The following is a 10005-nucleotide window of genomic DNA, read 5'->3' on the forward strand; positions in this document are numbered from 1 at the left end:
CATATCGTGCCGGACAGTGGGCACATGCCCCGCCATCCCGGACCGCGCCATCCTGTGTCAGGTCCGTCCCACAGTCCTGAAGGAATTGTCTGATGGAGCTGCCCAGCCAGCTCTCCAGGATATTTGGAAGGTCCTGGCTGTCCTGTCAGGTGTCCAGGTGACTGGAAAAAAAACGGAGACCTTGTCCCCATCTTTAGAAAGAGTGGAAAGGAGGAGCCTGGGGAGAAGCCTGGGAAGCTGCCGCCCATCAGCCTCCCTGAGTGCCTGGGGAGATCCTGGGACAGACCCTCCTGGAAGCTCTGCCGGGACAGGATCGAGACAGCAGGGCTGCACCAAGGGCAAGTCCTGCCAAACCAACCCCCTGGCTTTCTCTGATGGGTGACTCCCTCAGGAGGGTCATAGGTGTGTTTTGTCTGGATTTCTATACAGCCTGGACACAATCCCACCCAACATCCTCCTGTCTGCATTGGCCAGAGCTGGATTCCATGGATGGAATCTGTTAGATGGATAAGGAATTGGCTGGATGTCACATCCAGAGGGTCAGTGGCTCAGAGTGGCCATCAGTGGCCAGTGGTGTCCCAGGGCTCTGTACTGGGAGCAGTGATATTCAAGATCTGCATCACCGACACAGACAGAGGGTTCGAGGCACCCTCAGCAGGTTTGCAGGTGACACCAGGCTGAGGGTGCAGTGACACTCCTGAAGGACAAGGGCATCCAGAGAGCCCTGGACAAGTTCCAGAAGTGACCCATGGGAATCTCATGATGTTTAACATCACTAAGGGCTGGTGCTGCCCCTGGGTCGGGACGGCCTGCAGGATCAATCCAGGCTGGGGATGAGCAGATGGAGCAGCCCCTGGAGAAGGACTTGGGCTGCAGGTGGGGAGGGCTGGCCCTGCCCCATCCCAGGACCCCCCTGTGTGGGGCTGATCCCCCAGCATGGGCAGCAGGAAAGGGATTGGGATTCTGCCCCACTGAGGTGAGACCCCATCTGCAGAGCTGCCCCAGCCCTGGGGCCCAGCACAGGAAGGAGCTGGAGCTGCTGGAGAGAGTCCAGAGCAGGCACCAGGATGAGCAGAGGATGGAGCAGCTCTGCTGGGAGGAAAGGCTGGGAGAGCTGGGATTGTTCAGCCTGGAGAAGAGAAGATCTGGGGTGACCTCACTGTGGCCTTCCAGTACCTGAAGGAGTCAACAAGGAAGATGGAGAGAGAATATTCCCAAGGGCCCTGAGAGAGGGAAATGGCTTCCTACTGCCAGAGGGCAAGGTTAGATGGGATACTGGGAAGAAATTTGCTGTGAAGGAGGTGAGGCTCTGGCACATGTTGCTCACGGAAGCTGTGGCTGCCCCATCCCTGGAAGTGTCCAAGGCCAGGTTGGACAGGGCTTGGAGCTACCTGGGCTAGTGGGAGGTGTCCCTGCCCATGGCAGGGAGTGGAATGAGATGGGCTTTCAGATGCCTTTCCACCCAGAGCATTCCATGACAATATTGCATGCCATAACAGGCTGTGTGATGCCATTATGTGTCACCCCAGGCTGTGCTATGCTCTGCCAATGAGACGAGCTGGAGCTTTCACTAGAAATTTCACATTTTCAAATTTTAAATTTATAATCATTTTAGGTGCAATTAAAAAACAAACCTGTGGAGGAAGCCCTGCCATGGATTTCTCATCCCCTCTACCCATCTCAGCTACCCTGAGTGTCACCCCTTGGCAGGGAGGGGTGTCCCGTTGCTGGATACTCTCCCCACACCAGGTGGGTGCAGTGCGGTGCTGGGAGGCTGCTCCCTCCAAATACTCCCCATTCCCTGGGAATGGTCCCCATCACCGTGTCCCCCTGGTCTCCCATATCCCCCAGGGGAGTGGGACAGGGCCCTTCCTAGCCAAGGGATGGGGAAACTGAGTCAGGTGCTGGCAGCTCGCCAGTTTCATCTGTGCCGGGGGTGAGCTTGGAGCCTCATCCTGCATCCTCAGGCGCCGCGGGGCCCGGCATATCCGGCAGGGAAGGGGTGCGGGTGGCTCGGGGTAAGGAAATGGGAGAGACCTGGCCGGAGTCCCGCTCTCCTCCTCCTCCAGCCCCACCTCCCCGGCCCGCTTAACATCCCACGGGCCGGCCGTGGGGCCAGCAGCGCGTCCCCAGAGCGGTGTCCGGGCTGAACTCCGTGCCGGGCCAGCCTTGGTGACAGCGGCGTGTCCCCAGAGCGGTGTCCGGGCTGAACTCCGTGCCGGGCCAGCCTTGGTGACAGCGGCGTGTCCCCAGAGCGGTGTCCGGGCTGAACTCCGTGCTGGGCCAGCCTTGGTGACAGCGGCGTGTCCCCAGAGCGGTGCTGTGCCCGCGATGCTGCGGCTGCTGCTGCTCAGCGGGGCCCTGGGCTGCGGGGCAGAGCAGGCGGGTAAGGCAGGGACGCGGCCGTGCTTGGGGACACTGGGGTTGCCTCGGGGCTCACGGGGCAGTGCGTGATGTCCCGCGTCTCCCGCAGCCCCGCTCGCCTTCACCATGCTCCAGCTGACCCGCGTCTACATGGGCAATTCCATGTTCCGGGGCAACGCCAGCCTGAATGGACAGCTCAGCCATCTCCTGGACGAGAATAATGTCACCCAGGTGCTCCCGCTGGAGCCTCCGGACGCCTGGGCCCGGCGGCAGAACGAGGTGATCGCCTACCTGAAGACCTTCAGGCAGCTGGTGCAGCTCTTCAACAAGGAGAGACCCACCAAATGTGAGTGGTACCCGGGGCAGGGGTGGGTGCCCCGGGGAAGAGGAGCCTCTTCCGCACTGCCAGGGCACGGGGGTGGCTCTCAGGGACAGATGGGCCAAGGGATGGGGACACGGCCATGTGCAAAACCTCTCCGTGGCAAAGGGAGCCCTTCTGTGGAACCGAGAATTTCGTACTCGGAGCACGCCCTGGGAACGGGATCGTGCTCAGCCTGTTGCTGCTCCTCAGGAAAAGGGCTGGGAGCTGCAGCCTGTGGGGTGGTGAGGTGTAGGAACCCTGTCTGCTCCCTGCCTGCTCCCTGCCTGCATCCCACCTGCATCCCACCTGCATCCCACCTGCATCCCACCTGCATCCCGTGCTCCAGCCCGCTCTGCTCCACAAGTCCTGTCACCTCTGTTGCTCCTGCACGGGGTATGCTTCCTTTTCCTTTCCTTTTCTTTCATTTCCTTGGTTGCCCCCAAACTGGTTTTGCCCCAGCCCCACATTCCTGTACCCCTGGGGAGCCCGGTGTCACCGCGGGGTCTCTGGCATGACCCGCCCCACCTCTCCCGGTGTCCCTGTCCCGGTGTCTCGCTCCATCCGCGAGAGCCAAGAGCATCTCTGTGCCCAAAACCTCCCTCTCTGTAAAACCGTGTGGAGATAAGGGAGGGAAAATAACCCTGGCCGCTGGAAATGGTCAAACCGAGGGGAAGCAAAGCTGTGGGTGGCACAAGGCTGAGGCTGTGCAAACTCAGTTTGCTGCTGGAGAGGGCCGCGGGATGCTGAGGGTGGGGGTGTGGTGACCCTGTCCCCTCCCTCTGTCCCCGCAGTCACACAGCACCTGCGCTGCCACCTCGGCTGCCTCCTCTACCCCAACGGCACAGCCCAGAGCTTCTACGAGGTGTCCCTCAACAAGACAGCGTTCCTCAGCTTCCATGTCCCCAACGCCACCTGGGAGCGGCGCTGGCCCGGCGAGCTCCCAGTGGCCACCTTCGCCCAGGAGCAGCTGATGAAATACCCCATAACCACGCAGGACCTGCAGTATTTCCTCAACACCACCTGTGTCAGCATCCTGCAGGCTCAGAGCACCAGGATAGGTCCGTGGTGGGGCCGGGACTGGGGACAGGGACACGGTGGCGTGGCCCAGTCGTCACCTCCACCATCCCTCTCGCCTCTTGCAGGAAAAGTCAGCGGCCGATCGCGCACTCCGCTGGTACTGGGGCTGGTCCTGGGAAGCCTGGCCCTGCTGGGCATGGCCATGGGCATCTTCCTGTGCACAGGAGGGAGCTGCTAGCGTGGGCAGCTGTCCCATGTCACCCCATGGACACAGGGAACGAACCCGTGCATCCATCACCACCCTGTGGAGGCAGGGGACAGACCCATCGTCTCCCTGTGGAGTCAGGGGATGGATCCATCATCTTCCCAAGGATCCAGCAACTCTCCGTGGATCCATCATCACCCTGGGGAGGCAGGGGCTGGATCCATCATCCCTGCATAGAGACAGAGGGTGGATCTGCCATCCTCCCATGGAAGCGGGGACCAAGCCCATCCCTCTCAAGGGATGCATGTCCCTTGTACCACAGGCTTTGCTCCCCAAGGACACTGGTGGCTTCCTGGTCCTGTCCCAGGCAACTGGCAGCCCCCAGCCCAGTGGACAGTCTTCATGTTGGACACTGAGACTCTGCACAGAAACACTGGGCATGGATGGAAAAATGGGGGGGAGCAGCATGGGGGGAAAGCAGCAGGAGAAACAGTCATGGAATGGTTAAAGGGATGGTGTTAAACCCTCATTTATCCCTGTTCCAGTGGGGATGGAGGGAGGATGTCACATCTTGTGTAATAAAACCACCCATCATTTCTCACCACAGCTTTGGATGCTCTTGTTCCCCTTGGCAGCACTGATGTGAGGCTGTGGATCCATCCTGGACCACCTGCTGGTGCTGGGTGGGCTCGTTAGTGTTGCCAGCCCCGGTGCCAGACCTTGAGTTCTGTGCTAAGTTTTCCAGGTCTCTGGAAAGACACTGGTGGTGTTTGCAGGAGGGTGTTGCACCTCCTGAGCTCATTTCAACCTTCTCCTAGCTTTGGTTTGACTCAATTAAGCAATTTTCTCAACATTTTTCATTTCCTCGCTCAGTGTGAGGTGCTGAGGTCAAGTACACACAGCTGTAAAGGGACATTTTTTCTTTTCCACAATCCAAATCCAAGCTAAACACTCCACTTTGACTGTTTAAACTTTGATTGCATTGATAAGAAACTCTTGGCCACGTTTCCCTTTCACCCAGAAGGGGATTTTGAGCTCTCCTGTGCATCTCCACTGCTCTGGGGGCAGGAAGGGCTGGGGATGAGCCAGGAGCTGGCTGGGAACAGCACAGGAGAGAGGCTTTCCTGGGTTAGCTCCCAGCTCTTTCCTTTCTAAACACCCTGCGAGCAAGACAGGGTGGGATGAGAGAAGATGGAAAAAGAGATGAGGGACAGAAGGGATGCGAAGATGACCTCAGGGCTTGTCCTTGTGGAGGGATGGAGGTCTCCAAAGCCCACATCTCATCACCCTGGCCCCCAGCCACCCCCAGAGCAGCCCCCGCCTCCCCCGGGCTCCTGGGGCAGGGGCTGGGGCGCTCCCCACCCTTGGCGGGCTCCAAGAGGCCGGAGAATCCAAAACAACACGGCTGAGACACGGGAACGTCATCGCTCGGCCCTTGGAGCAGCGCCCTTGGCAGGAGCTGGGCGTGGGCCGAGCGCTCTGTGTCCCTGCCCAGGGACACCAGGGCAGTGCCCGAGGTCACACGTGCTGCATTGGCTGCCCAAAAGGGATTCAATCCCTTCCAGCTGGGAGAAACCGCTGCATTCCCAGCCCTGCTTTGAGTTTTGGGGTCGGTGCATCTTTGTTACCTGCACCACGGTCCCCAAGACTTGGAGTGATTCCCATTCCCAGTGCCCTTTCCCTGCAGCTCCTTGCTCCAGCTGGGATGGCTGAGGGTGGATGCTGTGGGATCCCCACAACTGTGATGGAGCAGGGATGGCACCCAGGACAGACCCAGGTGACAACCCTAGGTGGGAGGCCTGGAACAGCAAAGCTTTTTTTTTTTCTTTTTGCTGCAGAAATGTGTCATCCTTTGGACAGATGAGCAAGTCTGAGCTTGTCCACTTCACTCAGCTCTGGAAAAGCCTTTTTCCTGCCCCTGAGTCCCATGTGTGTCTGGAGAACATTCCAGAACAGAGCTGACTCTGCTGCTCCTCTTGAGTTTCCACAAGGGACTGGGCAGTGGGAATCTCCCAAAAGTTCAGAACCCTGAGGAGCAGCCCGATCTCCATTGGTGTCCATGGGCAAGGCACCCAAACCTGGCACCTCCATCCCAAGGCACCTCCCTGGCAGTGACCAGCATCAGTGTCTGAACTGGACATGGTGACAAGCACAGAGGGGTTATGGTGGCAGCACCCACCTCCAAAACATAGTAGCCCCAAAATTTCTCTTGTTCACCCCAAACATCACAATTTGTTGCCCCAACATTTCTCTTCCTCACCCCAAAACCCTCAAGTGCCTCAAGGGGGGGGGGGCACTGAAGCCTGGCTGGGTGTGGCAGTTGAGGACAGTGGCCTGGCTGCCTCAGAACTGGGAGCTGGGCTCCTGTTCTGCCATCACTCCAACACAGAGCAGTTTCCTGGCAGCCAGCAGCCACATTCATGGTCATCTTTTCCCAAATTTGGCCACTCTTCCGCCCCGGATCGCAGCCTGGGACAGGCGCCAGTGTGTATTCCATCAGTGAGGGGTGGTTTCAATTTTCTCCTTGGAGGACTTTTGGGTTCTGCAGGAGGGTGAATGAACCCACACAGAAACGTCTGGCAGCTTTAACCAGCTCCCAGAGTGACCCATCCCTGTTATCTGCAGGGACAGCTGGGCAAGGCTTTGTTTTCCATGCATGGTTTCCATCAGCCCACCCCGCTGTCGCTGTCTTGGATAAGGGCTCAGATAAGATGCCCAAGCCTTGATCCTTGTTCCAGTGAGGTAATGCCCATATGCCAGGAACCAGCTCCTTCCTTTCCTCAGCCCCATCCCATGGGGAACTTGGATGGGGTGGGCAGGTCACCCGGTTTCCTTATGGACATCAGATCCCTCTGCAAGGTCGGTATCTCCATGCGTGTCCTTTGGGAGCTGCCGTGCCTCAGGACAAAGGGCTGGATGGCTCCAGGAGCTCCAGCCAAAACCAATGATGGGCTCTGGTGCCTGCTGGGGGTGGGAGAGGGAAAAAAAGTGGGGTTGATGGGATCCATCTGGCAGGAAGCAGGATTATCCCTGTAAACACCTCTTACGCACTCAGAGCCTGCACTGGTGTCATTGTGGCTTTTCGGGACTAAACAAACCCAAATTCTCAGAGGTCACAGTGTCACACGCACGGATGTTTTAATTCCTGACTGTGGGACACCTTTGTTAACCCCAGGGACTGCACTGGGGTGAGGGATCTGCTTCCTAGCGGCCTCCTGCTCCCACATGGAAGCGAGCAGCAACCTGGAAAAGCCTCCCAGCACGGGGAAGGGCGGCGCTGGCCACTCCCTCCTGGCAGGGCGGACGGTGCCCAGCGCTGCCCTCTTCCCTTCCTGCTCAGCTCCCAGGTCAGCCGGAGGAAACAGGAGAGAGAGAGCTGGCTGCTGGCCATGCAGGCGGGATGAAGGCAGAGGATACCACCCATCCCACACCTCTGCCCTGCCCCAGAGGGCTGTCCACTCCCTGGGGACTGCTCCGGAGCAAGCCAGGCTGCTCCACCAGCTCCTGCAAAGCAGGTGAGCAGGGATGGGGGCTCCTAGCTGGGAGGAATCATCACTTCACCTTCCATTCCCAGCTGGAGGCTCCCACTCGAAACCCACGTGTCCTCAGAGCAAACTTCTCCTGGCACCAGCCCCTTCTCCCTTCTTCCTCCACTGCCCAGCCCTAGAGCAGAAAGGTTCAGAGAGAGATAAAGACATGAAAAACAAGATTTTTCTTTGGAAAAACCCAAGCTTGCTCACACTGCGCTTTCAGAGAAGTTTCCCTGGAAAAATGGCTGTTTGGGAACAGTCATCCACTCCCCAGAGCTGGAAGCAGCCTTCAGTGTGACTGAAGCCATTGAGAGCAAAGCCTCCTTCCAAGACCACCATACCAAGGGCTGAAACTCTTTGGAGCAGCCCCAAAACTTCGCCATCCAGTCTGGGATGGGGAACGTGGCTCTAGGTGCAGCCAGCCCAGGCTGTGGAGGGACAGAAGACAAGGATGAGGCTGCAGGGCATGATGGAAATGTGGATCTGACCCCTGTATTCCCTCCCATCATTAATCTGCTATGGAATCCTCATTCCATCTGCTCCTTTCCCTCCCCTGGAATGGGAGGGATCCACCAAAGGGTGGGAACACAGTGCTGATGGTGCTGATGACATCTAAAAGCCTGCCTGTGGTTGGCCCTGAAGGAACGCACACAGCCCCTGGGGGTGCTGGAAACCATTCCCTTTAGGAATAAACCAGGACCCCATTTCAGCCAGGCCTTCCCAAAGCAGCTGTTCATGGACTTCTGGGAGTGCATTCCAAGGACAAATGCTTTACTAGAATTGAACAACATGCCTTCATCTGAACCCTCACAATCCTCACCCTTCCAAGGAAATTTGTGTTTATTTGTTCTAGTTTGGGAATGGTGTTGCTTAGAAAGGACTGGAAATTCAAGCTGTGCATTACGGAATTCTCAGCCTGGAGGTTCAGTCAGGATCCTTGTTTGGTGCCAAACCAAGATGTGAACACCTAAACCTCGTGGGAAGCATTTCTATGGATAAAGGAGTCCATGTGTGCCATGACTCGCTCCCACCAGCTCCATGTCACTGGAGAAGGGGACAGAAATTGTCATGGACACCGAGAACCCTCTGCATCCCCAGTTGTTGGAGGAAAAAGATTCCATGATCCTAAAAAAAGCACATTGTGAGTGGGTCAGAACCAAAACCATTGGGAACATTTGAGCAAGCACTGCTGTTGTTGCTGGGCAAAAGCCCTGGAAGCTTTGTGTGGAGGTGGGAAAGGCGTTGGATGATAAGTCTGAACACACCCTGCAGCAAGGGGGGAAAGGGTGGAAGGAAGCAGGGATGCTTGGTTGGAATTTGGGGCTTTTTTCCTGTTTTTCTCCTTTCTGGTGTGCAGAGCTGGGGCTCTGCAGCCATTGTTGTGTTCTCCAAAGAGTCTGGCCCCACAATGCAATAAAAACAAACCACAGGAAGGAAAGGAATTAGCAGGGAAAGGAAAAGCAGCAGTGGGAACAAGGACTCAGGCCCAAAATAAACCCGCTGGCTGCTGCTGGGGGTGCAGGTAGGAGAGGTTACACCTTCCCCTGGGGGAGAACTTGGAGCTTAGGGGTGAAATCCTGTTTTTTTGGGTTTATTGCTGCAGGTGAGCAGAGTTGCAAGGGGCTGGAATAACAGAAAACAGCCCCATGCACAGGGATATGGGAAGGAATTTCTTTGAAATCTGAAGTTTCCTAGAAACTTGGAACTAAGAGGGAGCACAGGCAGCACCTGGAAAAGACTGAGAATCATGGGCAGAGGAAGCAGCCTCAGCTGAGGTTACCACTTTATCCCTCTGGATTCTGAGGAGAAGCAGAGACCAAGGGTTTGGCATTGTGGGTTTGTCTCAGCTGCTCCCCAAGCCCCTGCTGTGCTCTGCCAAGGTAAATGTACACAGGATCCGACAGGAAATCTTCCCGGGGCTGCTGCTTCCCCTGCGTCACTCCCGCTGGAGCTGCAGGGGTGGGTGGGACTTGCTGGAGGAAGGGCAGCATGGACACAGGGCTGTGCCTACCTCGAGCTGCTTCTAGCTCCCAAGGAAGGAAAAGGGAATAAACCAAAACCAAAATCACCTTGAGGCTGCATCTGCTGCCCCCCAGCAAACACTTCCCTGTAGGCAAACCAGAGCCCATCCATTTCCCAAATTGGGAATGGGGTAGGGAGAAGCTGGAAGGATCCCACTTTACAGCCCCCAAGACCCCTGAAGGAACCAGGAGTGTGGAGCCAGGTGGCATTGGGCTCCTCTCCCAGGGAACAAGGGACAGGACAAGAGGAAACAACCTCAAGTTGCTCCAGGGGAGGTATAGTTTGTGTATGAGAGAAAATGTCTTCATTGAAAGGGTTGTCCAGCCCAGCACATCTGCCCAGGGCAGTGGTGGAGTCCCCATCCCTGGAGGGGTTTAACAGACGTGTGGATGTGGCACTTGGGGACATGGGGCAGCGGTGGCCTTGGCAGTGCTGGGGGTATGGTTGGACTTGACCTTAGAAGGCTTTTCCAGCCTTACTGATTCCATGATTTCTGTTGCTGCCTG

The 10005-nt window shown here is 57.3% G+C and overlaps 1 protein-coding gene across 1 annotated transcript; it reads left to right on the forward strand.

The window, feature by feature from the left end:
- Nucleotides 1–2103: 2103 nt before the first annotated feature.
- Nucleotides 2104–4553, forward strand: PROCR (protein C receptor). Its single transcript, XM_014870501.2, has 4 exons — nucleotides 2104–2386; nucleotides 2474–2710; nucleotides 3517–3783; nucleotides 3868–4553. Exons 1-4 carry the CDS (start codon nucleotides 2332–2334, stop codon nucleotides 3978–3980), a joined length of 672 nt encoding a protein of 223 aa, XP_014725987.1. The 5' UTR covers nucleotides 2104–2331; the 3' UTR covers nucleotides 3981–4553.
- Nucleotides 4554–10005: the final 5452 nt, after the last annotated feature.

The sequence above is a fragment of the Sturnus vulgaris genome, chromosome 10, assembly GCF_052056855.1.
Source record: "Sturnus vulgaris isolate bStuVul1 chromosome 10, bStuVul1.hap1, whole genome shotgun sequence".
Classification (NCBI taxonomy): domain Eukaryota; kingdom Metazoa; phylum Chordata; class Aves; order Passeriformes; family Sturnidae; genus Sturnus; species Sturnus vulgaris.